The sequence below is a fragment of the Lipophrys pholis genome, assembly GCF_963383615.2.
Source record: "Lipophrys pholis genome assembly, chromosome: 19".
Classification (NCBI taxonomy): domain Eukaryota; kingdom Metazoa; phylum Chordata; class Actinopteri; order Blenniiformes; family Blenniidae; genus Lipophrys; species Lipophrys pholis.
This window is the reverse complement of record NC_137647.1, coordinates 10,796,507-10,824,334: the sequence shown is the minus strand read 5'-3', so window position 1 is coordinate 10,824,334 and position 27,828 is coordinate 10,796,507. Positions and strand designations below refer to the sequence as shown.

The following is a 27,828-nucleotide window of genomic DNA, read 5'->3' as shown; positions in this document are numbered from 1 at the left end:
TCCCAAGTCTCTCTTTTAAAGCAAGGCACAATACAAATGTTCAATATGCTGATGACTTGGTGGTTAAACATGTTGTCACATGACCTTGTGTGAAATTACAAAAGATAATGCCAATTTCAGGAACTGCTTTTCCAATATATTCTTAGAGGTTTGAACAATTGATTGCAGTTTGATGCTTGACAGTTGTCAAAACTGTCTTAGCATTAAACGTGCATGATGAAGAAATTATAGGCTTTTGGGATTACTGTGGGGGGGGGAAAGGTTGCAGGTTGTACTTTACAAATATAGAAATGAGCACGAGAAGTAAAGAATCTAATTTGTAAATTGCATTTTGGAATATATCTGGAGTAATTAAGTTGTGAATTTCTTTGGAATAAGGAACCAAGTGAAATTATCCGTCACTGTGCGGAGTATGGCTTATTACTCCTGATCACCATCTGGTTTGACCTCATTGACTTCCTCTTGACAACTGGACTTGATTTATGAGCACTAATCTGAAAGGTGTTTAGATAATCCAGTTAACCTTCATGATACCATTAGATACGCGACCTTGAAGCTACACATTCAATGCTGCATGTACTCTTTCCAAGCAAAAGGTTTTATTGATCCACAATGATCAGAACCATAACATTCGGCGACATCACTGAACACTACAGCAATGTTTTGATATTTTCATCACTGTGCAAATGAACAAACACTGAAATGGGAGACGACGGAAAAGGGCATGTCTTAAGAGACACCGTAATGGCACAAAGACGTTTTCCTCTCAGTCTTCAACTGATGCAGGAAATGTGGTGGCTCACTATGAAGGAATGTTTGATTATTTTAAAAGGCACTTTCTGCCTCATACACTTGCCAACACACGTCTGAACATAAAACGTGGAGAGTAAAACGTCACCTGGTTAGCAGACGGATAACTTGGCAGCTTACAAAGATCCTGTTCTCGTTTGTTGGTGGTGTTCTTTAATATGTACAACATAGAACAAATAAATAAACATGAAACGGCATTCATCAGCTTGATGTCCATTGGCAGCATTAAATAATATGGCTAATATCCAGTACATTTAGTCAAATAAAATGGGACAAGATGGGTTTCTTTCTCCAGTACCAATAAAGTTTTTTTTTTTATTTAATATAGATACAAAATATTTCAGTCTCCTGTTGCCCAGGAAAATAATTTCTAGCACATTACTACTCCTTCCTCTAATTTTGCATTAACATTTGACCATCTGTCACTGGGGTGGTCTTATTGGGAACAAAACAAAGATTAATGATTGCTTATTTGTCACTGTTCAACTCATACAGTACCTCCCAAACATTACAGAAAGATTGCTTTGGCAATAAACAATAGAAAGTTATTACTTTTACTGAAAAGAACATGAGAATAGCGCTTGGAACATGTTGCTTAGAAGCATGTTGTCAGTGAATGAGCTTTTCCTTGCAGAGCCAGGGAGCTGCATTTCTGCGTATACATTCAACAGACCTAAGCAATGTTTTGCTGCTGTGTTATCAGATAGATTTGAATTCATACCACTCCTCTGAGGTCGGTTTTTCCTCTAATCCCGACCGCAGGCAAAAAAACCACACGAGTGTCCATTTGTGGATTTAAATGGACGTCGTGTCTATTCCTCAACACAGCGCCATTGATTGGTTTGCATATAAGTGCCAGGCAGCGATGTGTGATGCTTAGAAATGAACGTTGATTTTCCATGTGAAACATTTAATAATAGACATTGGGGCTTTCCGCAAAATCGCTTAGAAGTGTATGATTATTCCCTCCGCTGTTTGTTCTCTCTGGTGCCCACACGCTGTTTGTCACCGGTTCAAAGTTTCTATTATAGCAACACTAAACTGCCCCGTTAGGAACGTCAAACAAAAAGTTCACACTGTACCACTATCACATTTGGTGCAGCTGTACATCACAGGTATTATGGTTCTTCTGGTTGAATCAGATGGCTAATTGTCAAACAGTCTGAACAAGCCCCGTGATCAAACAAAACTGTGTTATTGGATGGCAACTTGTGAGTCACTATTGTCTTCCATTCTTTTGCTTCGCCGGCCACAAATGACCGAGAGCCAACCGGGACTCTCGTTCTTCTCCACTTTTGGGGAGTGCACGTCATGAGTGGCCACTTGGTGGTGCAGCATTGGGACTGGAATATGGGCAAAAATATCGACGTGGCCCCGGCCCACTACTGCGCCCGTGGTTACTGAGGTGGTGGGGCGAAGACTTGTTGAATCGTCAGAATGAAACGATGTCTGCCATTGGCCGCTTTGACCAGCAGCAGTCTTCACATGTCCGAGACGCCAGGCTCCTCGGGCTCTGGATCCTTCAAGGCATCATCTGTCTCAGTGATCAAGTTGGCATTTGAACGCGTATCCATGGCCGAGTGCATTATGGGTAGCCAGACATCATCCATGTTTGGCATCACAAATATTTTCTGCGGGAGGTCAAGCAAAGTCATATTAACAATCATATCTGGAAGACAGTGAATGCATTAAAAGCTTTAACATTGCTGGAAATGGAAAATTAGGAGTTTTGTATTTGGAAAAAAAAAAAATCCACATAGAGGGGAAAAAAACTAACTTCACCTATCAATGAATTGAATAATATATTCTGGAAAGTGGATAGTAGAGAGGATGGAGTTGCCAGAAAGATTGGTGTAAGGAAGGAGGAGACAGACGTTCTGCTGTGACAACTCTTAATGGGAAAATGACAAAACAAGTAGGATGATCTATGGTTTCACAACTATAACTGCTTTTTTTGCTTAACTTTGATTGATTTTATGAATAAAATTGAGGGAAGCAGATGTAGATGTGTAAAAGTTGTCTAGATTTTAAACAGTAGTACATGTAAGACCAAAACAATGATGCAGTACCTTAGACAAACCACTTTAGAAAAGTTTGAGAAATGTATCTCATTATTGAAAAAAACAGCTTCTATATTTTTAAAACTCATTCCAATAATAATTTTTTTTTTTTTTTAAATGTTGCATCAAGCATCAAAGACTTGAACTACATTCTTGTATTGTTATGTTGCAAACCCAATAATACCAGAGTTCGGCATCTGTTGAAAACTCGGTGTAAACACTCACTCAAAACTGACAACAGGGTGCACCGGAGCACTGTATTTTTCCTGAGGCACGGTGGATGGGGGTGCTGCATAATTACAACCCCCAGAAGAGTCAGGCCGAGATAAATGTAGATGTGTGGCAGAACTGACAGGGAAACGTGGTTGCAGTTGTTTACAGGTGTGCTCCAGGGTAGTTATCTTACAGCAGGCGTATCATTACTCAGGCTATACATGAGGGGTGGGAAAGCCGCAGGCACACTCCTTTGACGAGCACGTAGGTGGGCAGCCATAAATGAATCCCAAAGTCCCTTTTTTTTCAAAGCTAAAGTCTCACCCTAAACATCTGTGGGAGGTCATTCGTTTGGTCCTTGAATACACTTTGAACTTCTCACTCATGTGACGCGAAGCTGAGCCAACATGTCAACACAATGGGATTTGACATCAACATATACAGGACTTGGTATTTATGTTGGAAAAATAGGAGATTCATCAGCTCTCCCTTTTGTCGGCGCATACCTGAAACTCCTGATCCAGCTTCTTCTCGATCCACTCTGTTATATGAGCCAGAGTGACCTCCCTCTCGCCAAGTTTAGGCCTCGCTTTCAGCTCCAGGTGGGGCGGACTCCTGAAACCATACCTGGCCAACCAAGAAAAACACACGCTATCAATCATGCCGTATCCAGGAATGGAGGTTGTGCAAGTTCCTGAAAATTAGTGGTTAAATACAGATGGTAGTTACTTCTTGTTATCGCTTCAAATATGAAATTAGTAATAACTTCAGAGGGTCTCTCGCTTGCATTATTTTCCTTTCTTTTAAAGAATCCAGTGTTGTTAGTTTGCAGATATATGTGTTATGTGCACATTAGCTGAGCTGTGAACACCGTGTGGGTTCATTCATAAAGTTTCGCTGAAGTTCCATCAGTCTAGTTTAAGAAGATGCTCTATAATCTGGACGATGGTGATTCTTAAAAAGACATAACAGAGTTGTGAGTTAATAACAGAAAGATGCAGCAACGGAAAGCGCTGATAAAAATGAATTCGACATATCCTCAGAACTTGACAATGTGTCGCAGGCACTGTGGATAAAGGCTGAAGGTAAAGTCTGCAGCTGAATAGCTTTTGTGTGGCATTCAGGTGATTGGATTTAGTCCAAGGTTTATAAGACACCACTCATCCAGTAAACGTGCGTTTAGTGAAATAGTAACAAAGCTGTTCATCATTGAGAAAACAGCTTTGGATAACACTAAATCTGAGAGCCTGCCGAGTGAGCACCAACAAGAGAGACAGCCGATCTACATTCGTTAGATAATATTATTTAAAATAATATGAGTCCCAATAAGGTTTCATAAAATGTAACCGTAACTACATAATAATAATCAGTTGTGGAAACATTACTAATAAAAAAACTGCATTTTTTCCCCCGCACAGGCTCTTATACAAGCAACACTAAAAGTAATGATGAAGTTCTGTGTTTACTTATTTGTTGTGATAACTAAGATCACGGTCTGAAAGTATCAGGCTACGTGTAAACAGCTTGTGAAGGGAGAGGATTTTGGAAAGACCAATATGTCAAAAATGCTAAACAAATTGTGTAAAGTTAAGGTGTTGTTGTATCACATCTTTAATGAAAGAAAAACAGAACTTTGTGCTCCCATTTTTGAAAGAAATGATGTGCAGTTTTGACGTTTACTTTTCCTTGTCCTTCACTTTTTGGCCAACAGAGGGTGCAGTGTCATCCTCTCAAACCACGGCTCCCATACAGTCACAGACCACATCCTACCGACAGCCTTCACTGTGCTCCTAAACATACCATATTCTGTCTGTAGGTGGTGGTGGGATGTTGACAGCCAGCGTCCCTCTGCACTCCTGCACCTCCACAGTGAGCAGCAGGGGTGTGTTGGACACCTCCTCCATCTTCTTCTTAATAAACTCGGTTTCCGTGGCTTTCTGGAAGTATTTTGACTTGGCGATCTTGTCCACAAAGCGCATGATCTTGCTGGGTCTGTGGCCCCCTACATAGCTGTGTGTGTAGAGGATGGGCATGAAGGAGGAGGAGGAGGAGGAGGGACAAGTGAGTCAGGTTCATGATTAATTCATAACAGCATCTCTCACTACTCAGCACCCACGATGGAGGGGAGTGACCGGGTGCTACATTAAATCAGCAGTTGGCTTTCAAACATGTGGGCCTGAGTGGGTGGGTGGACCGAAAGGGCAGAACGGTCTGCTACAACTTCGTACGAACGTGACGTTGCCTATATTTTTTATTCAGATGCATCCGGATGTTAAAAAATATATTCCCTCACCCTTCGCCTCCGGGGAGAGCAGGTTTGTCACTGAGGAGTTCAGGAGGATCCTCCTCATCTGACGAGCCAGCGCTAGACGACTCCTCATCACTGTCTGCTAAACAGTATGTCCGTGGCCTGCTCCTGTCACACACACACACACACACACACGCACACACACACATACACGCACGCACAGTTGAAATCAATACTCATTCAGATTAATTGTATCCCCAATGAAATAACTTAATCGCCACTGATTCACTCAAGAAAAAAAGGTATTGTTTCCCTGGCAGGCAGCTATAGGCATCTTTTCCCAAACTCACCAGCCATTGGACAAATCCATGGTGGTAAGCATCCAGAGGGGGGGTTAGTGTATGAAGAGAAGGAAGAACCAACACAAAAAGGGTAGGAAAAGTGAAAAACACAACCAATATGGCTCTAACAGTAAACCTATCCAGTTATATCCAGTCGTCCAGTTTACTTTTTTTGGGGGGGGGGGGGGGGCACAGAAGACATGACACTGACAAACATATAGGTCAGTGGAAAAACAAAACTATTGAAAAATGTGACTCAATTTCTGTAATCAAATGGAAGGCTTACCATTCTTTCCCATGCTCCCCGAGCCCCTCGCCCTCTTTACCCAGACGGGCCAGGTTCATCTTTGTTTCTAAGGTCATCAGGAAGGATCCCGTGTAGGACACCTCCAGGTCAAACCATAGACCTGCACAGATCAGTAATAGTAACACAGAACAGCTGAGTATTAACAGCAAGATATTTATCATTATTATCTTCAATTACACCAGAGTAGAGGTAAAAGTAAAACTCTGAATGTGAGTTTTCTCCCTGGTGTTTGACTGATGTGATGTCTCCTGCAGAGCCGCGAACCTATCCTCCAGGCAACAATGGAAAAGTGTAAAAACTATGAGGTGTAATTTATCTCGTGAGTTCAGGAGATTTTCTCTTGTTTACACTTTTCAGTAAGCAGCAATTAAATTATTCACATTCCCACCTCCCTACTTTTTTGTTTGTCGAGCTGATGTTCCTTCACTCATCCTTTTTCGGTCTTGACTGACTTGTTGACTCGAATGTGTGTGGAAGTGGTGAAATATTATTAAATTTGCACGAGTCAACACATCCGTACAGCTGACATAAGTCAGGTGTGTTTTTCTAGAACTGGGAGGTTTTGATAATATGAGACGAGATACTGCCTTCGGCCGATTTAAGTGTTCAGATGTTGACTTTGTAGACTTCATTAGTGAATTTATTGAAATGATTTTATGGAGATTCTTGCATGGTTTAAGTCAAATACATTGGCATGCCCGGCAATCACACCCACAGTAGTATTTTAATCACATTTGGCACAACCGTCGGTTTCTGTTTTTTCCAGTATTTCTATGATCACATAAACTGACACAACCAACCCCGGCATTCGCTAAACAAATCAAGTAAGAGTGGTGACAATGATGAAACCGCAATTGGTATTGAAATTCTAAACAAATTGTGATGGTATGACTAAGTCAAAGTTAAATAGGTCAGATTGTGTAAGTCTAACTTACTATTTTATCACATTTTTTGAAAACATGACACATTATTCTCGTCTTTAAGTATTGACTGAAAGGTGAAATGTATTTTGTAAAGCTTGATGGTGCATAACTTTGAATGTTTGAAACCCAAAACAAACATTGTAAATCAAACCATGTTCTCTCAACAACAGCAAGGATGCTCAAACAAACAACATGGCAATACAACCTATGTCTATTTAACATTTTACTATAATATAAGAATATTGAAATCTGTTTTTCCCTTCTTCCTTTGTATATTTCTTTCCCTTTTAACCAAAACCCAGCTGATCTTATAAGAATTACTATGTCTCACAACGCTGTATTGTCTCTGTATATCAAACTAGACCACCAATGAGGCTCGAGGCAGGCGTGGTGAGTCAGTGTCTCGGTAATGGAGGAGGGGGTGCCAAGACATGAAGCTTAATTACTGTGACTTAATAGTGCGTGGCATGCGGACGGGCCAGACACCGGAGGAGAGAGGGAGGGAGGGAGGCTTGGTTGGTCGAGGCAATGACTCAATCCAGGGGGAGGAGGAGGAGGAGGAGGAGCAAAACAAGAGGAAAGATAGAAATATGGTTGGAAGGTCAAAAAGGAGATGGAGGGTGAAAGACGAAAGAGGACGTGTTGAGCTATTGAGGGAGAAATTAATAATAGTTTTACTAAAACATGAGTGAAAAAAAAACAAGATTGATGACCGAAAAATTATAAACCTCTATTGTAGAGTCCCCCAAATGACCATAAAAGCACAGCAAACAAGTCAAGTTTAATTTCCTACCTTGGTGATCCACAGAGGGTTTGGAGGCATGATGGATCTTAGGGATGGAAAAGCCCATGTCGAGCTCTGTCAAAGTCAGCTCATTCATCACATATGGCAGCTAAAACACAGAGGACAGTGTAAATATACACAAGGACGGTCTCCAACTGACCACATGCAAAGGATGTGTTATTTCTGTAACATGCATATTTGTGCAAACCGGCATCATTGCTCACCCTAATCTTACTCAGCTTCATTTGGATTTTTTTGGAGACTACATCAGCCCAGTACTTCTCTCCCAGGAAGTCCCAGAATAGCCTCCCAAGAAAGGCATTGACCCAGGCCTCAGGCTGCGCCGGGTCTTCTGATCTCCTGCGTAACTGAAACACATACACGCACGTGCTTTTAGATTTCCAGGCATAAAAGAAACTCAAAATTTCACAGCAATAAACTGTAGAGAGTGTACCCCACACTCCTTGCCCTGTGTTGGCTGGGATAGGCTTCAGCTCCGAGTTTGGATAAAGCATGTAGGGCAGTTGGATGGGTAAATGGTTGGGAGTAAGTATAGCAACAATCAACATTTGCACTAATTTTCCAGGCTGTAAGAACATGTTCAGACGAGGCAGGATTCTGATTCAGCGGAGACATAATTTAAAAGGCACAGTTTGTTTTTTGAAAACAAAATTAACTCCTTTAAAAGTAAGTAATGTGTTACCAAACACGTTGAATAAATGTGCTCGTACAAATCATGCACTGTGATTTGTAGTGATGGTTAAAAAAAAAATAAGCATTGTGTAATGAGAAGTCTGTCGGCCACGTCCAACTAAACTGATCCCTCAACAAAACCAAGGAAGGAATTGACAAAAATCTGATACTTGTAAGAAATTCAACAAAAGAACCATGATCCACTATGAAGCCAGTGGTGCAAATTCCTCTGGCTTCCATAGTAGATGACCACTTTGCCCGGTTGATCTTTACTTTCATAGAAACCCACAGATAAATACTTTATAATACTTTATTGATCCTGGAAGAAATCCAAAAATCCACCAGCCTCACACCTTTTTGGTGGTTTTTGGGCTGCTCTCAGGGCTGTGCCCGGGGCTGTCAGTGGCAGTCGGACTTCTCGGCGGTGCCTGGGGGTTGACATATTTGGCCATGTAGACGTTGTAGTCCAACAGCATCTTCTGCTTCATCCCTCCAGCCGAGCCACAGGAGGGAGCAGCGGCGGTCTCTCTGTGACGAGACTGAGACTGAGACAGTTCCTCAAGGCTTCCCCGGCTGCTGCTCCTGCTGTCAGCCTCCAAGCCACCACCAGATTGGATGCTGCCACTGCGGCTGTGGGAGGTCGCGAAGGCTAGAAGTGGAAGGGAGGATATGCAGAATATATAAAGTGAGGGGGTAAAGTTGTGTTGATATACAAGTATGTAACAACATTTGCCGAGATTTCCAAGAAGGCATAAATTCATAGACAAAACACAAAATTGCAAGGAGCCATGGCTTGTCAAAGTATCTTGATATTTTCATTTTCAGGTTCGTTTGTTTTTTTTTTTTTAAATCATTTTTCCATCCTTCCCACCAGTATCACCAAATTCACAATGCCAGTGTTTCTTTTTTTACACCACAGTGTACCACAATGATATAATATGCCACGTCTCTAAGCATGTAATCCTGCTGACCCATTCACACTCATCTGTTCACTGAGTTGAGGGGATTGGCATTCCCTAAGCTGGGGCTTACGCACAGATCTGATTGCTATGCAGTTAGGTACCCAGGAGAATAGTTATTGTGCCTGCGGGGAGTGATGTGTGTCCACGAGGTCGCTGTGTCAAGACATGAAGAAGATGGATAATCCGAAATATAAAGCACGTGTGGTTTGATTTGCGACGTTGTACAGAGCCCAGTGTGAAGCTCACCACTCTTGCAGATACCAGGCAGACTGCCGCCTCTCCCTTCTGGCTTTATTCGTGACGCTAGGAGAAATCTCCGGAACCACTCTTCTTTATCTCGACCCGTCCTCCCAAACAGGTAGATTGTCAGATCCCCTCCGCCAGAGGATGGTCTTTTGGGTTCTTCTAGTGAAACAGACGCTTCAGTTTTGTCACCCTTCTCTGTTCGTTCCAGCTTTTCAATCAACCCCACCAGTTTTTCCTCCCCAGCCTCGGGCTTGTCTCCCTGGGCCTTCGACATAAAATCCTCCTGCTTGGCTAGCTCGATACAAATGGGGTACTTCTTGTTCCACACTCTCTTCCTGGCCAAGCTCTGAGGCATCAGGTAGATCTGTGGGGCGAAGTTCATAAATTCAGTCACCTGCATATCATGATCACGGAGGAGTGTGTTGGACTTTTCTGTACGGCACAATCTTGAAAGAAGGACAGACAGGAATGGGATGATACTAATACTTTAAATTACACAGAGTAAGTATAAATGATAATGCACCAAATTGCTACCAGAGTATGAGAGGCAGCATTCTGGGAAAAACAACTATTGAAAATATAAACGAAGACCAACGGGCAGAAATGGATGCGAATTTATTTGCATTACTTCTGTAACTTATAAAGTACTCTGCATTCACCAGTCAGAGAAATGACGGTTATGTGGCTGCATGATGTGGATAACTAACCTGAAGGTCTGTGATACACACCATGCAACCAACCATCAGACATGCAGAACTGCTGACTCAGCAGACTAATCGCCTAAACAAGATGCCCAGCTGCGTATACAAGGTCAGTGACCTGTGATATTCACTCCATGTTTACACACAGCATGCGACTCTGAGAATAAGCAGCTTTGTCACTGAACATGACCTATTAGCGAGCATGCATTCAGGCAATGGCAAATGTGACGAGACGTGTGCTTGATGTCACTATTCATTAAGCGTATCAACAAGCAAACCACCACATTGCAATGCCAACAAAAACACACACACTTAACACATTCACGTCTCGCTCGTCTCTGCTTTTACATGTACAGTCTTTTCTCACGAGCACAACAAAACCTCGGCATGCCCCCGCCGCCACTTCACCTTGCTGTCAGTCAGATCGTAGATCTTCTGGCTGATGTAAGTGACGTCGGGTTTAGGCTCGTTGTGTGTGGCACGGCGGGAGATGTTCCTGTTGGGCTTGGACAGACGCAGGACAGAGCCCTCCAGACGGACGTAAACAGAGTGGGTCAGGGTGGCGTGGTACATTTCTGGGTCGTAGCTGTGGATCTCGTTCATCCAGCCCTGACAGATTGCGGGGGATGAAGAAACAGCATCTTTTTTTATTGACGCTATAATTCTTTTTCTTTTTTCACATGGCACACCAGACTGTGTAAATCCTGAGGACTTGAGGTGATAGCTTTGTACCATAGGAATTAATTTCCTCTCACATACAAGTTTCAGGGAATTCTCAATGAAGTTATATTTACTACAACATATGAAATACATGATCATTAAGAGAGTAATAAAAACTAAAATCTATGTGCTGCGCAATGACCTCAGTTTATACACAATAACAAATAAGGTCAAAAGCATTGTAGTCTCCGAACATCCTCAAAGTAAGAATGATGAGGAAAGGATAAAGAAGGAAGTTTGCGCTAGTGCTCTTGGGTCTCGTTCCTATGCGTGTTGCATGTTGTGCACCACTGCAGAGCTGCTCTTTTGGAACACTTGTGGCCTCTAGCCATCAGGCTCTCCTGTGGTACACACAGACGAGGACACATGCTTATATAACTTTGCTAAACTATTGAGCTGTTTTTTTTTTTTTTAACTCAGTTTCCACAGCTCTGAACAAACAGTGCTGAGAAACAGAGAGCAAAAGCACTGGCGCCTCTCATTAAAATGTTTGGTTAAAAGAAAAAAGAAAAACTGTAGCCATCATTTGAAGAAGTGTGATATCACCTCATGGATCCCAGGAGGCTGAGGAGAGTTTAATTCTCATCAGAACTCCTACCTTATCGGTCCCAAAGGACGCGCCGTGGGAAAAGCCATTTCAATTGTAACAACAGGGGAAATCTCACCACTTGGTTACGGCGACAGACTATTATGATAGTGGGAATAAAGTACCGTCCAGAAATACACAACATAAGCTCAGAGGGACTCTGGAAACAGTCTATGCAAGTGTAATTTAGCTAAAGACAAACAAAATTAATTAAATCCGCTCTCCTGTCGTAAACAACTACTTTGGAAGGATAAATTGCGTCGGAATAATCTACAAATCTGAATCAATCAGCCACATACATATTGGTTTAACATTTAGATTAAAAGTAACACTACATTTATTGTTCAAGTTTGCATAAAAACCTTTCCTGAACCATAAAGAAAATAGATGCTGCTATTTCTGAGAACAAAACAACTCATTTCTGCAAACGTGAAGGTAAATAGTAAATATATATATTTGGGTGTCGAGTAAGCTATAGGTCCTGTGTTTTGTCTCACCTTGTATATTCCTGGTTCTTTGATATCTAACTGAGCCACATTCCAGTGCTCAATCCTTCGCCTCCATAGTCTACTCCCCAAAGAGAAGCGTCGAGGAGAAGAGAGCCAGAGGACCAACAAGGCCAGCATGAACCCAGCTACAATCCCATGGACCACTGCACACACAGATGGTGGCACAGGAAGGAGTAGGTATAAATACACTGACTGAGCCAAGAAGATGAGGCCAGTCACAGGCACGGGCTCCTCCTCCAATCTCTCTTCTTCTGTATCAAGTTCACTACACAAACCAGTGCTCCCAGTATGAGGCAGCCGGGATCCAGACCGATCCCCATCCGGCGTCTCCGTGTCGGTACATAATTCAAAGTCTTCACTGTACAGCTCACAGAAGTCCTCGTCTTCCTGTCGAGCCACCAGGGCTGACATAGAACAGCGGCCCAGGGTGAGAGAGGGAGACTTATTGAGGGCCGACGAAGAGGCCTGAGCGAGGCCCTGAGCTGGTGCAAGTGAAGGGAAAGAGAAAAAAACAGAGTCCGGGCCCTTCCCTGTTGGGGTTTCCTCTTCTTCTTCCCCCTCCGCCCCGTCTTCCTCCTTGATGCTGTAGTTGTTGTTACTTTCTGCGTGTCCATTGACTGCAGTCCCTCCACTGAGCTCTGACGCACTGGAGGACAGCGACTTGGCACGATGAGAGGCACTTCCAGCAGCCCCAACGCCAGACTCGTCTCCCATGATCTTACTGAAAAGCTGCAGAGGATCAGACATCACCTCTGACAGCCGCCGCTTGGTGTCTTCTATCTTGGCCTCTACCTCTTGGACTTTGAAGAAAGATCTGCCGTCTGGAGACATGATGGGAGAGGAAGGGGCCGTTTTGGAGTCTCCGCCAGCTTTAGTGATAATAACAGGGGCTGAGGTGAGACGGGGTTGGGAGAACTGTTTGAAGAGCTGCATGTTGCGCGGCGGAGGCCGATGGGAGGACTGAATTTGCTGCTGATGATACTGATGAGCAGGACTTTCCTGCATCTCGGTCTTCGAAGTGTCCGTGGACAGAGATTTTACGAAGGATTTCATTAAGTGTCGGTGGCGTGCATGTTGAGGCGGTGCAGCAGTTGAAAGCCCCGGATTGGGTTCACGAGACTCGACGTCATTAGACAGTGACCGGACCAGACTGAGGAACGGCTTGGAGGACGACAGTGCTGCAGACTTGCAAGGGGACGATGAACTTGAACTCGTGGATGCAGGGTTGGCAGAGGGTCGATCAGACGGCCAGGAGGAGCTGGCAGGAGGTGTGGAACTCAAGTGTGAGTGGCTGGAGGCGGGGATAATCGTCATGGCAGGTGAGGGAGCGTGTGGGGGGAGATCTGAGGGTTCAGGCAGGGTGGTGGAGGAAACGGGGAGCACTGCGGCTCCAGGCGAGGCCGCCACCCCACCAGATTCAAACAGCAGCTCCTCCTTTGCCTCCAAGCCTGTGGAGACACTTTGGCCATCAGCCCCCGAAGCTGGCGCCCGGAGTCCCTCTGCGCCATCGAGGGCAGACGGCACCCCGTACAGCTCCTCCTCCTCATCGTCTTCCTCCTTCCCCAGAGCAGAGAAGTGTATTGTGATGGTGTCACGAGAGAGGGAACGCTGTACCTGCAGCTTGGGTCCAGGGGCGTGACGAGGGGGAGGAGTGTCAGCATGCTGTCCACTTCCCTTGCTGCTGCCCTGACTGCTCATCCTCAGCCTGCACAGGGCTCACAGCCTGAGAGAGAGAGAGAGAGAGAGAGAGAGAGAGAGAGAGAGAGAGAGAGAGAGAGAGAGAGAGAGAGAGAGAGAGAGAGAGAGAGAGAGAGAGAGAGAGAGAGAGAGAGAGAGAGAGAGGAGAGAGAGAGAGAGGAGAGAGAGAGAGGAGAGAGAGAGAAGAGAGAGAGAGAGAAGGAGAGAGAGAGAGAGAGAGAGAGAGAGAGAGAGAGAGAGGAGAGAGAGAGAGAGAGAGAGAGAGAGAGAAGGAAACAACACCAACACTGTTTAAATAAGAAAAACAGAAACTGTGGTCAGACACATCTGTGTAAGAGAGCAGATTGAGAAATCGAAGCACCAACTGCCAGTGAGATTGAATAACTTCCCAAATGATACGTGCACTCTGCGTTCTAAAGCAGAAGAGAAAAGGCTTGTAGCTGCCGGCTCATCCTAATGGAAACAGCCGGGACAGGTACGCCCATGTTCCCTGGGCCATTAGGCCTCTTTGCCATGAGACTGTAAGTGGCAAACTGAGGGTGGGCCTTGCTTGCTTTCTTAGTTGTGCCCAACTCAATCTGTGGCAATGCCATTGTTGAGTTACATCAAAACACACAAGCCTTGAAGAGAAGAGGAATCAACCTTTGGATTAAGTTGGTGTTAAACTCCTCCATGTTGCTAAATGACTGAAGGATTTATATTTTTATTTTTCTTTGTATTAGCTTTCACATATACCACTCGCCATAGGACCAAAATTATTACAATGATAAAGCAACCCGCAAAAAGCTTTTTACATTGACTAAACACCGGGAAACAATCATATTTACCTCTTATGCAATTCCACTGTGCTTCCTCAGTGAGCCACTATCTGCGTTTTGATGCTGTGGGAGTACTTGTTGCTTTATGTCTGGATTATTGAAGCTTTTGAATCATTTTGAGGTATTTTGCCAAGCAACATTTTTCATATAGTTTTTAACCAGTGTTTTAAATAAAAACATTGATGGGTGTAAGTTTACGTTGACAAAGTCGAGAAGTTACAAGGTTTTTTTTTCCCCCTTTGGCTTTATTTCTATCTTAAGATGTTAACATACATAGAGCAAACCTGCCTTTTCACTCCATCTAAATACAACATTATCTTTATCATGCAGACATTTCACTGAATGAGGCCTCATTCAGTCACCGAGCTCCTAACCTGTTTATTCTTCCTCATCATATAGAGTTCACGACGATTGGTCCGCATTGGCAAACAGTCAGACAAGCACATGCATACAAAGACCCCGGACAAACACACTGTTTGTTTGCACACACGCAACACACAGTCGCTCCGACTTTGTGGGTGATAAACTAAAGCTTGTAATGGAAGCAGCAGGGACATTGTGAAAGAACACAGCAGTTGGTTTGTGTGATTGTCTGCATTTCTGAGAAAGCCTCCTCGCCCCTCGGGGGCTTTCTGCTTGGCACAGCATCTCTGGAGACTGTATTCGCTGGAATGGAATAACAGAGACTTTGCAGGCCAACCCTTCACTTGGCTGCGTCCAGCGCGTGTCATTTTCAGTGTATGCATGTGTCGGCTGCTTTTGCCATGGCCGTGCAAGGGGCACAGTAGATTAAATACAAACAAAGACAGACAAACAGAGGAAACAAACAAAAAAACACAAAAAAAGGACAGCAAAAAAGAAGAAAGATGGAGAGCCACAGGCAGTCTGTGGAGGCAGCAGACGACCTTTCAGAGGCCAGCTTTTGAAGTGGAATTCTCTTATTCTCTTAAAGACGTCACAATGTGGCGAGGACAGGGGAGAGAAAACAGGGAGGGCAAAACAGTTGAGAGAAGGGGGGGGGGGGGGGGGGGGGGGGTGAGTCGAGAGACAGAGCCTTGGAGATGGAAGTGCTTGTTGTTGTCATCAAAGCCTGAAGGACGAATTAAAACATTACAGAGGTTGACAGGGTGAGCGGAGAACAATGGCTCCAAGTTTCCTCCAGTCAGGCTTTAGCAGGGTGCAGCCAGAAGACAAACGAGGCACGGGGACACACACTAAATCAACGCAAAACAGTTCCTATGGTGAATAAATCTCACTTCAGCTAAGCCAGCTATGGAAATTAATGCTAAATTATTGCACAACCCTATGTAACGTAAGGGATTTTGGTGTCGGTTGAAATGTCTCTGCTGTATATTTTATACTAGTCTCTACTATAGCTGAAAGTGTGGAACATAATATAAATGCCGGTACATATATTATGCATACATCACCTAAAAGCTTATAGAGGGCAGAAGCTAAAACAGACTATATCATTCGAAGAGGTGTTGACTTTTATGTGACCTCAACTAAATATGTGCTGACACACACTCTACTGCTTGTTGTTTCCTCTCATCAGTGATCAACTGCCCATGAAAGCTTTGTGTGTTGGGAGACGAGAGGTTTTTGGCCTTTCAAGATCCTTTTGTTGAATTTATGCAGCACCCCACACAACAAAAGCGACCCTCGCCTGTAATCATAAACCCGCTGACAGCCTCCACTCCCAGTCTGGCCTTCAAGAGACCCCGCAGAACCAGCACCAGCTCCCCACTGCCGACACCCCAAGCTCATGAGTCATTGTGTGATCGTACATGCAAAGACCTTCCAGATCCCCTTGACACCACCATTATGTTATTTTATTTTTAAAGAAAACTGCAGCCAGCCGAGGTCACCGCAGGAACAAATGGACCAGAGTCCTTGTTTTGGTACATAAAACACATTCCTCCACTACTACCCCCGGGATGTGCAACCTGGCTGAGCGGAGGAGAAGACAGAAGAGGAGGGGAGACGAAAGGAGGCTGGCATGGAGACGAGACTCATTCAATTAATCAAAGCAAGCAGGGCCACTCTAATCAGCTCCAGCCAGCACCCGGGGAGAAGGTGGGGGTTAAAAGCAGCACAGCAAGAGAATGATATAAGAGGGTGAACTGACAGCAGAGTATCAAAGCAGAAAAAACACGACAATTACACACTGGAACTAAATTCAAAGACGGGGCCATCGAGCAGGCCGTTCTGGCACCAGGTACCTCCTCCTCTTTTTTTTTCTTTTTTTTTTCTTTTAAAAATCGACAATCTTTTCCCATACTGCATCCTAAAATTGTGCTGCAGCTTCACAAGCCCACACACCATTAAAGTTACCGCATCATAACAGAAGAAACCCCGCAGAAGAAAAAAGAAATGAAGAGTTGAACGATGCTGAAGAAAAAAAGCGTTTATCCTCATTGCAAAATGAACATCTGGAACGCGGCCAGTTTACACAAGTCATCGTCAGCCAAGGATCACCTTTGATTGAGCCGCAATTAAAAACAGATTTACTTAAATAGTCTTTATTCTCTGATGTCATTCCTGCTTGTAAAGCCAAAGTTGATATAGTGGGCTGACAGATGCCGCAGCAGACTCCATATGGGCCTTTTCCCTTTTTTTTTTTTTTTTTTTTTAAAAGAAAATGTGTTTTGATATGGACTCATCTGGTCTCCCTCTCGCCTCTCTGCATTTGATGGATCGGTACAAGCGAGCACATCCATGCCCTGCCAGAATCACAACTCTTTTGAGTAGAAATCGGGGTGTATTTTCACATTTATAGATTCTGGTTGCTGTAAAGCATATCGACAATACATGTTTGGCATTTTGAAATGTTTTTCAAACATGCTTGTTTACGTTAAAGTGACTCAGTTCTTGGACTCACCCTCACAGATCACACATTATTATTATTATTAACTACATGAAGCATAACAGAGACAAGCTAAAGAGAATAAGGTTAAACTAGTGGCACTTTAAGAGCAGTGACTAGTATTACAACCACTTTCAAAATAGGCACTGATGAATTACAAACACTGGGTGGTATATGAGAGATGATTTCAATTTCTGCCTAATCTTAACAACAAAAATTTGCATATCAATTGTATATGACCCAATTTATTACTTTTTATTGTAGTTGTAATTGTTTGGAGTCACTTCGAATAGATTTTTATCGTTTGAATTTGATCTTACAACTAATAAATTCAGCTTTCTTTTCTTTTTTTTCCCTTACTCCTTTCATTAGCTAAACCCCTTCAAGTGCTATATAGGATGATACAAATATTCATGATAATCAAAATTTGCTTTCTAAAGCTCTTTCATAGCGAGTGATCCATGAGAGCATATTGATGACATTTGGTAGCATTTACATGTGAGGTGTTGCTGCATAATGTATAAACTGTAACCACGGGGACAATTCAATAAATCAATAGAGCTGAGGGGTTGACCTTTAACTAATGGGGAATAAAGATTAATCCAGAGCCGTCTCATGTTAAAAATGAAAATGGGTCAAATTTTTTTCCAGGCCAAAACAAATTATCCATGCATACTTAAAGTATTTATTTATTGCTTTATTTATAAATCACTTACTAATTGCCATGATTTTCAGATTTGACTAAATACAGGTGAACTTATTCAATCAGTCATTGCTTGTCTTGAGGGGAGAACAGCCAACTGGTTGGAATAAGCCAACTTTAGCCCCAACTACTCTTAAACGCTGAAACTCTGATAACAGGGCTCTCATCTTATCTGGAATGTGGAAAGATATATCAACGGTAGTAAAAAAAAAAAAAAGTACATTAATAATTATATTACTCCTCAAAGTAGGATGGGCATAGGAAACTAAATGTGAAATGATTACACGTTGAAATATGTGACTCTTCGGAGCCTTTACTTTTGGTTGGAACCAGGTTGGTTCGGTAAACAAGTGTGTTTATTGGGTTTCTGCTTATTGTATAGAAACAGCAAAAAAGACAGACTGACCAGTGGTGAATCGTGTGAATTGAATTACTGTATATTGAAAAGATTAAACACATTCAAGCAGCCATTTGCAGCATAGAGAGCGTACGGCTGTGCGAAGAACGGGCCAGAGGAAAATGAGGAGCAAGTCAAAGAAGAAGGAAGAAGTCAGCGAGGCACTAAAACAAAAGGATGATGGTGGAAAGATAAATCGGGTAAGACAGAACGTTTGGAAAAGAGAGAGAGAGAGAGAGAGGGAGGGAGAGAGAGAGAAAGACTGATGGAGCAGTTGATTGTCACTAACAACCCAGACACAAACATACACACTCAGAAGCTGGAGATTTCTCACTAACAAGCACGCACACACACGCACACATACACACATACACACACACCAGAAATGAGCTCCGAGGACACATGGTGTGCACAGTTGCCTGGACGAGCAGGGTGCAAACACAAACTGAGATGAAGGCGGACTAGACGAACGGAATGGTTCAACAACTATACAGTACCTAGAACAGTCAAAGGGGGAAAAAAATAGAAAAAGACACAGGGACTGAGGAGGCTTTGTCCTCCAGCACGCTAAAAGGCCACGGCAGCGAGCAGGTAAACACTCCTCATGCCTTTTTTCATGCTCTGCTGCTCCCTCCAGGGAAAACAAGTCCCCGTCCTCAGCAGCTCCCGGGTCCCACTGAACACACTGTGTGTTGGTGTTCCCATAGAGCGGTCATACAATCCAAGCTGCAAGCACGCCCGTCTCATGGTTTGATTGCTTTTAAAACATATCGAGTGTCATACTGGTTAAAACATTCACGATACAATTCAGATAATGTTACGTGAAAGTTTGCACAGGTACATCAAATGATGCAGCGTGGGAAGAAGTGGGTGGATCAAGTCAAAACAAAACACAAAAAGATAAAGAAATAAGTAGTTAGTTGTTCCATGGCTTTTTGTGAAAAACAGAAAAGCATCCAGAGCAGCTGAAAATGGTGAAAAAGAATCAAATCTTGTCGCGCTTAATGCAGGAAATTTGCAGTTGCATTGATGCATTTGGAGTTATTCTTTCATTTTAGTGCACTGTAGTGCAGTGGTTAGCAGCCTTGTCCCACACGTAGGACGATCACCGAGACTATCCCTCCATGGATAGAGGGGGGGTTTGCAATTCTCAATTTTTCCATCTTTTAAAAACAATGGATGTCTTATGAATGTAAGACAGCCTTCCCTTTAGGTTTTACAGGCCAAATGTTGTCTCAATGAAGATAAGGATTTCATATAAATAAAATAGAGATGATAAAAACAGAGAATTAAACCGCTGTTGCCAACATTCTCAAATACTGGTATTCTCCTTCATAATATCATTGTTAGATTTTTTTTTTCTTTTTCTTATTTGGATTTTAAAGAAATCCCTGTTATTTCTACTAAATGTGTTGAATGCATGCATGTCCATTTCACTACTTTTGTCATTGCCTATGCAGCTGTAACACAAAAATTTCACCATGCTCGATCGGTAAAGCCTGTCCACCCGTCTATTGCACACCCGGGCACATGCACAGACACGCAGGCGTACGAATGCACACTTAAATTGCAACTCTGGGACGTTTCTTCATTTCCCAGTTTTATATACATTCTACAGTCTCCGGTGATTTTCTGCTCGCAGGTGGTTCCCCTCACGCGGTCCATCTCCGCATGCTTCTCTCTTGGCGCGTCGTCCCCGTTGCCATCCAGAGCATTTGAGCCGCAGCCTTTCAGCAACATGTAAACCGTAACCTTTCGCACCTGCAGCTGGCTTGTCGTCCCTCTGGTGTGCTCAACAAGTCTCCTTTCACTGCCACTGACCTTTGACTGTCTCTGCCAGGCGTCACATCCAACACCCGCGCGTTTTCTCTTGTTTCTGAGGCCCTGCTGGTGTTGTTAGGGAGAACTCGGCATCACAGCAGGTGCTGAATATTAAGTACCAAATATAAGACAAGCCATGTCAGACTTTTTTTTCAGTGACGAAAAAAAAACCTGCCTTATGTCTGTTTAAAAGAAAATTATTAAAAAAAAAAAATCAGCTTTGTTTTAAATCTGAATGGTAACTACATTATCTCCATTGTAAATAAAATACAATGCAATGAGATTTGCAAATCACCGATTCCCTGTTTCCATTAGCGTTTTGCACATTGTCTCTTTTCTGCAATTAGGTTGCACTTACTGTGAGCATCTTTTATTGTTTTTTTTTGAAGTAGTAGGCAGTAATAAGTACTCAGATGCAGTGGTTGACTTTCTGCAGTGCAGGTTCATTATGGCCCCCCCTCATCTCTACAAGGTGACACAAAAAGCAGACCTACTCCCTCTTCCACTTGCCACAGTAGTGAGGTAAACTCTGGCCCTGCCTCTGACAGCGAGGAAGCAACACAAGCAAGCGGTTCTTAAAATAGCTGCAAGGGGCTGCGGAGGTGTTAGTCCCCGAACGCCAGACTGGCTGCCGAAAGCCCTCACCGGAGCACGGAGGGATGGAGGAGGAACACACTGTGCACAGAGGCGGCTTTGAACACGACGGCAGTTTCCACAGTGCGCCGACGAGCCGGCGAACAAGCGCGGCCTGATCAATACGAGCAGATGGCATAATTCAATAAACCAATATTCCACATTAGGCCTCCGACTTTCATTTCAGATTTCTCAATTAATCACAAAGTGATTTCCTCCATAAAATATAATCAGCGTTTTGACTTCATGAGGATAATTTCAGATTGCTTGAGCAGTCGTCATAACATCTACTAGTAGACACACAAAAAAAAAAAAAAAAAAAGTTAACATTGAATCATTATAAAACTTGATGCTTCTTGCCAACATTGAAGAATAAAATGTAAAGTCACACAGCAGGTTTTGCAGACTGTGTTGATGTCACCGCTCCGGCGGGGAACCTCCATCATATTGGCAGAGAGCAACACTGACAGCTTTGCGCTCAGTATTAATATGTGATGTGTCAATATGCCTGTCGGCGCGCTGCGTTTATTCAACAGCAACACACACACTCTCGAACCTCCGAGTCCAACTATAAATGCACAAACTGGCCGCGCACCGCAGAGCTCGACGCGGTCCTGCTGCAGGGCTGGTGGAGTGATCCTCTCCAAGCGGCGCTCGGAGGAAACACGGAGGAGTGATTCGATGGCGAGCATCACCGCGCTCAATTTCTTTAAGAAGAGAGGAGGCCAGAGAATGAAACAATCAAACACAAGCCGGAGAGATAAAGCGCACTGGATCAAACCGGTTCGCTTCGTCATCTACCTCTCTCTTTCCCGCTAACCCAGAATCCGCCGTCAACATGCCAAACATCCAACCGCCCCATGCAGATGATGGGCTCGTTGCCATGACAACAGAGAAGCTTTCATCTTGCGCTGCACTTATCCCTGCACCCTTTTGTTTGTCAGGGCAGCTCCTCTTCACTCTATAACCACCGTCTCTGTGTGTGTTGAGATGGAGTGTCTGTGTTTTGCTCTATTAGGGAAATGAAAGATGCGTGACCACCTGATCAATTAATAAACTTTAATTATGGTTGCCAACATAATTCTCTCTGAGCAACTTGGACTCGTGGTTCCAACCCTTCGGATTCGCCTTGCGGGGTTCAGCTACTTGCATCAGTAAAAAAACAGATTTGCATCAGATATCAATGTCCCCCGACAGATAACTCCGTCTGACAGTTCAGAGATCAAAAGGTGGCTAAAATGTGCAATCCTGACTGAACTCAGGCAAACACACGGGCGTCCAAATATATTAAGCAAATTATAGTCCGTGTAGAATACGCTTCATGGCTTGCAAACAGCCGGAGGGTTTGGTATTAGTCATAATCTGTCAAACTGCATGATGAATAGCATTATGGAGGGTAGGAGACATGGAAGAGGCACATATAGAGGGAGGAAACATCACAAGTATGTGAAAGACAACACAAGTAAAATATTTTCTCATCTAAATGAGCCTTAAATGACCCGCGGTGCCGTTTTTACTAGCAGATTCTAGGATGTAAAACTGAAAACCATGTGAGGAAGACAGGGCTATGAAAGCCAGTGCAGGGAGAGAATAACCTACGGCTAATAACAGAAGCAAAACGGGGATAAAAATGTTAAATATAGTATATGGAATTAGCATTCATGGATCACTCTGTAAAGTTGCTGCATGCCTGCGGGGCATTCCAAAGAAACATTACATTTATGTTTGCGAAACCACATTCAAGCCAAGTATTTCCTGCCGGCCTCGCAACATGAGCAAAGCCTGCGTCATTATACCAGCATGGCAAACTGCTCAGAACAGACGAGCCAAACAATGGAGGCATCAGCGCACAGACTGATTAATATATTGGTTACGTGAAATAACAAAAGGCTGAGTTTCCAGCTGCAGCTCTGCGTGGTGGTGGTGGTGGGGGGGGGACGTGTCATTGTACCGATAGTTCCCTCTCCGTGTCTGTGATCGCATGCTGAACAGTAGCCGTGGTACGTGAGAGCCCGCAGTGCTTTCATGATCCGTCAGCAGCAGAAAAGCTTCTTTTTTTTCTCACTCCGGTGAAAAACACCCACAGAACAGCCTTCAGAGTGTTCAGTCTTCAGCCATTTCAAACAAGGAGACGCATGAAGTAGCTTTGAGAAAACCACCTGTGATCACGAGTCTGACTCCATTATGTTTGGGTTGAAAACATACTCTGTTGAACTCATTCATTCATTCATTTTCTTCCGCTTATCCATTTCCGGGTCGCGGGGGTGACAGTCTGAGCACCGCCACCCAGATCACATCGCACCATTTAAGAACCTTCCTGCAGGTGGTGAGCCCACGGGAAGGTGGCGCCCGGCGTGGGACACGAACCCACTACCCTGAGATTGTTAGTCTCATGCTCTACCAACTGAGCTAGCCGGGGGACCTGTTGAACTTTATTATTCAAAAGTTCAATTGCCATGCTCTTGGATCTATTTTATTCACATTATTGTTGGGAACTTGAGCCAAACGCGGCTAATAAATCACAAGGGCAGGGTCCCGGCAGGTGATTTAGAGTCACTATAGGAGGAAGCTGGAGTACCCGGGGGAAATCAAATCTTTGCACATAGGGAGAACATGCAAACTCTAAACCTGGAATAGAATAGTGATATCTGTCTGTCCAGCCATGCTTTTTTCTTTTTTAAATCCAGCTGAGCATCAGCAATAGCAGATTACACAATTAAACCTTAGACATAATTTAACCACTGTGGGAACATGCCAAACTCCACAGACACACAAATCCAGACTGAAACCGTTGATATCTTTAATGTGAGGTGAGAACGTTACCCGCGGCAGTGTTGCCTTCCAAAAGTGACAAGATAATTCGAGTCGTGGCATGAAAGGCCACCACAACAAAACGTTAAGCATAACGTATCCTCCACTCAGATGTTCGGGAATAATTTGCCCTCGTTAGTCTTCATCTGAATTTCCTGCAGAAGAAACAAGCAGGTTGAGCAGACGTTATTCGGCACGCCGTGACCTGGATCGGCTTTGGAACCACTGAACTACCGAATATCCCCGCGTCTATCCCCGGCTGAAAGTCAATTGTTTCACTGGTGAAGCCGAAGTGAGCATGCACGTTAGTGACGCCACGCTGCATTCCCTTTGCACACAATAAACGGTTTGCGTGGCGCGTGTGTAGCCCCGCGTGTGCATTCTGTGTGGCGGTCATATCTCTGCGTGTGATTATAGTCAACCGACTTCCTCCTTTCTCTTCAACGTTAACTTCCCATTTGCAGTGATGGCCTCGGTGAAAGGAAAGCAGCACTCATTAGTCTCTCTCTCTCTTTTTCTTTTTACCTTCACAGTAAGCAGTAACATATGCATCTGCTGCAAAATTACTTCTTTCTCCAGCTGCAGCAAATCAGCACGAGGACGGTGCAGCTGTGGCAGAGCCTACGCCTTTTGTCAAAGTGAGCTTTTATTAAAGCCGTACCCTGGTGAACGGCAGCCCAGCGATGGCTTGTGCACACGCAGACACAGTTACTCCACGGAACTCGGTAACCGTGACATTTGTGGCTGCTCGTCAACAGAACAGGAGCCGACAGCTGCTCCGCTGAAACAGGTTTAGAGCCTGTTCTGCAAACGTGTGAATGCATGCATGCGTTTCTCCATCTTAAAAGAGAAGTCCCAGCACCAACCTGGGCGTCGCTGCCGATAGATTGCGTTTCAGTTTTCTCCTCCAGGTCCACCGACTGCGAGATACGCTTCCGGATGGACGGAGTGCCGCCATCCCGGCTGAACAATGGGTGAAACGCGGGATACGCTTGTGAAACCACGACACTATGCAGCCCAGAGCGGAGTGTGACTTCGCACAAGTTTCAACAAAAAAAAGCCCTGTGAAGTTATTTTCTGCCGGTTCAAAGTCAAAGTAGCGGAGAGCCAGTCCGTAATGATGCTGTTCCAGTGGCGCCACGTCCATACGGATGTCGCTTTGGGCTGAGAGATATTCTGAAACATGAAAACTCTTCTTTTTTTTTTTGCAAACGAGTCACCTGAACGTTAGAGCTCGCCGCTTTTGGGAGAATGACGGTGGTGAATTTCTGCTCCACACTTGTGGGATTCGCCGCAGTGAGTAATGCGACGCAGGCTTGGTGTTCGTACAGGTTTCGCGCTTGGTTGTGTCCTTCATGATGGGATACACAAGATGGTTCGTCCATCAAAACCTGTGAAAAGCCGCGTCCAGATAGATGCTTGTTTGGTCAGGTCAGACTGATGCACTGAGGAAACACGTTATCTGCCCACAGCACGTCTAATAAAACAAAATGTAGAAAATGATCGAGCCTTGAAGCTAAGTAGAACACTATTACTAGAACTGTCAAATATATTTTCTTAGAAGTTTTTCATTGTTGAAAAACAATAGAAATTGAATCTTCTCCACAGCCTGAAAACCTTTTTTTATTGACCCTTCATCCCTCGGCTGTAGAGACAACCGCCTTGAGGAAGACTAGAAATCCAACAGGAAGTGTTTTCCTCGGAATGTCCTTATGTACATATTGACACAAACCCTGGACGGATCCACATCAACCTACTTTTTTTTTCGTCACAGTGCAACAAGTTAGACAATCCGCTTGTGCACAAACTAGTCTGGATCATTAACTGTGACCGCGCCAAATAGGTCGTCGTCCAATTCCACGATGAAGGAACGTCGGGCTTGACTGCTGACTCAAGAGACAGCTTGCCAGACACCCCAGAGCGGATTCTCTTTTAACTTTGGACAAAGTGTGACCTGCGTGTGGTTCATCACGAGTTCACGGCCCGCAGCACAACACAAACACAAACACGCGCTCACAGATGCATCCACGCAGCTTCACACACGCGCAGGCAGCCCGTATTACATCCGTATCGCATTTGACGCCATTCCGGGGACGTTCGTGGAGACAGAGGCCTTGTGACAGAGGGTGCGCCATAAATTGCCCATTTGAAAAGCTAACAATAGCCTTTTCAGTGGGTTCAGCTGCTGCTGTTTGCCTCTACCCTCACAGCAATTTGTCTAATTAAGTTTAGGAACGAGTATTCCCTTCAGACTCGCCGACACCAAGCCACTTCCTTCAGATATACATAAATCATGGCGGGACACAAATGTTATCGTAAATACAGCTCGTGTGCACGAACAAAGAGACATCTCTGTACTATGGGAGTGTTTTACACGACGAAAGAGGGGGAGAAAGTAGAGCTGTGGATAAACGTTCAAGGCCATGGATCAATCTTGACACCTCACACTCGCACACAAGGTCAAAGAAGGAGAGGTGGGGAAAGGAGGTCTTCTTACCTTGAGATTTTAGAGGCATTCAAACTCCTCTTTGCAACACAATCTGCACGGATACGCACAGCACAGCCATGGATCACGGTGCTGTCATGCCTGAAGAAAACAAGAAGAAGTCCTAAATTATTGTATTGGTCATACACGGGAGTGGTAAAAGAAAAAGGTGCGTGATTAGATTGCATTGCGGGTATTTAACATCACTTTCAGAGCAAAAAGCTCAGAATGAACCAAACGAAGACACTGGCATATTTCCTTCTCCATGACCTGATAAACACTGTCACACTGGCCTACAGAGTGGGAGAAAGTGATGCATCCCCTGGATTAAAGAGGCGATGTCAGTGCAGTTAAATAACACTGATGTGAAACTGTATTTAGGTATGTGCCTGTGATGCTCTGGCCTACTACTAAAACGAGAAGTGGGTAATGAGCCAATGTAGCCAGACTAGTCCCCTACCTGCCTGGGCTACTTCCTACAATAAAGCCATTTCACTAAGCAGCTGTGTATTACTTCAAAACAGCACACATGATCCAAACACTCAGAAATGGGTCTTTTTTATTCCATAAACAGTGAACTGTTGTACTGTAGCACCACGATCGCTGGGGATGGGGTTAAGAAAAGAATGGAACTAACATCTCTCCTGATTTCATCCCTTTATTTTTAATCTGATCCCAAATATTTAGGGCAATACTCCCTCCATCCGCCCCTATGTCCTCCTCCTCTTCCTCCCTGCGCTCCTTTATGTCTGCACGTAACCGAACAGCTGATCGTGAAGAGGGGAGAGAAAAAAAAAAAAAGAAAAAAAAGAGGCAAAACCCAAACCTTGCTGTAGTTCAGGCATCTTCACCCGCAGGCCATCAGGTCGCTCTGCGTCCAGGCTTTGAATCTGCGTAAGAGGATGAGGGTTGTCCGTGGAGCCGCTTGTATCCGCAGGCCGGTGCGGAGTGGAGCGGAGGGCGCGCGGCAGCGGGCCGGCCTGGACCGTGGACACCCGGCCGGAGCGCGATCACACACAAAAAACCCCAAACCCCCGACCAGTCCCCGACGCGGCTTCAAGCCACAGATGCACGAGCGTCTGGGCGTGTGTTGTTTTGGTGAATGGGAGCCAGTCGGCGCCACACCCCCTCCTCAGCGTCCGGATGATATTTACACCAGAAAAGGCGTCGGAGCGGCGGATGATTCATATTTTATCGTGTTGCAGCAGGAGCGCGTGAATTGCGTCACGGCGATGCAGTAAGCCTACGAGAGGCGGATTTCCCTCCTCACACAGCATCACCAACCCGGCTCCCTGGAATTAGTCACCAATCTGATCCGCTGATCAGATAGAGACATTAAAAAAAAAAAATGAATAAAAGAATATCGCTGTGGCCTCTGATGAAGACATCGTGGTTCAAACTGAACCATCCGGTAAAAGGCAGAGAGCTCAGCCTACCTCTGGACCAGGACCGTCAGGTGCACAACATTTGAGCCAAACGGGGGATCCGTACAC

General features: G+C 44.3%; 1 protein-coding gene across 1 annotated transcript; it reads right to left on the bottom strand.

Annotated features, from left to right (window-relative positions):
• Positions 1-581: 581 nt before the first annotated feature.
• Positions 582-27,828, bottom strand: tex2 (testis expressed 2). The gene is made up of 13 exons (XM_080487666.1): positions 27,162-27,828; positions 26,348-26,437; positions 12,092-13,826; positions 10,697-10,897; positions 9,588-9,951; positions 8,733-9,028; positions 7,911-8,054; positions 7,696-7,795; positions 5,959-6,079; positions 5,377-5,499; positions 4,884-5,093; positions 3,590-3,710; positions 582-2,441 (listed from the first exon to the last, which is right to left on the bottom strand). Exons 3-13 carry the CDS (start codon positions 13,799-13,801, stop codon positions 2,292-2,294), a joined length of 3,540 nt encoding a protein of 1,179 aa, XP_080343792.1. The 5' UTR covers positions 13,802-13,826; positions 26,348-26,437; positions 27,162-27,828; the 3' UTR covers positions 582-2,291.

Coding starts and splice junctions, on each gene's coding strand:
- tex2 (XM_080487666.1), bottom strand. CDS start 13,801: ATGAGCAGTCAGGGCAGCAGCAAGGGAAGTGGACAGCATGCTGACACT. Junction 9,952..10,696: donor ACGATCTGACTGACAGCAAG/GTGAAGTGGCGG, acceptor TTCGCCCCACAG/ATCTACCTGATGCCTCAGAG. Junction 8,055..8,732: donor GCCCAAAAACCACCAAAAAG/GTGTGAGGCTGG, acceptor TATGTGTTTCAG/TTACGCAGGAGATCAGAAGA.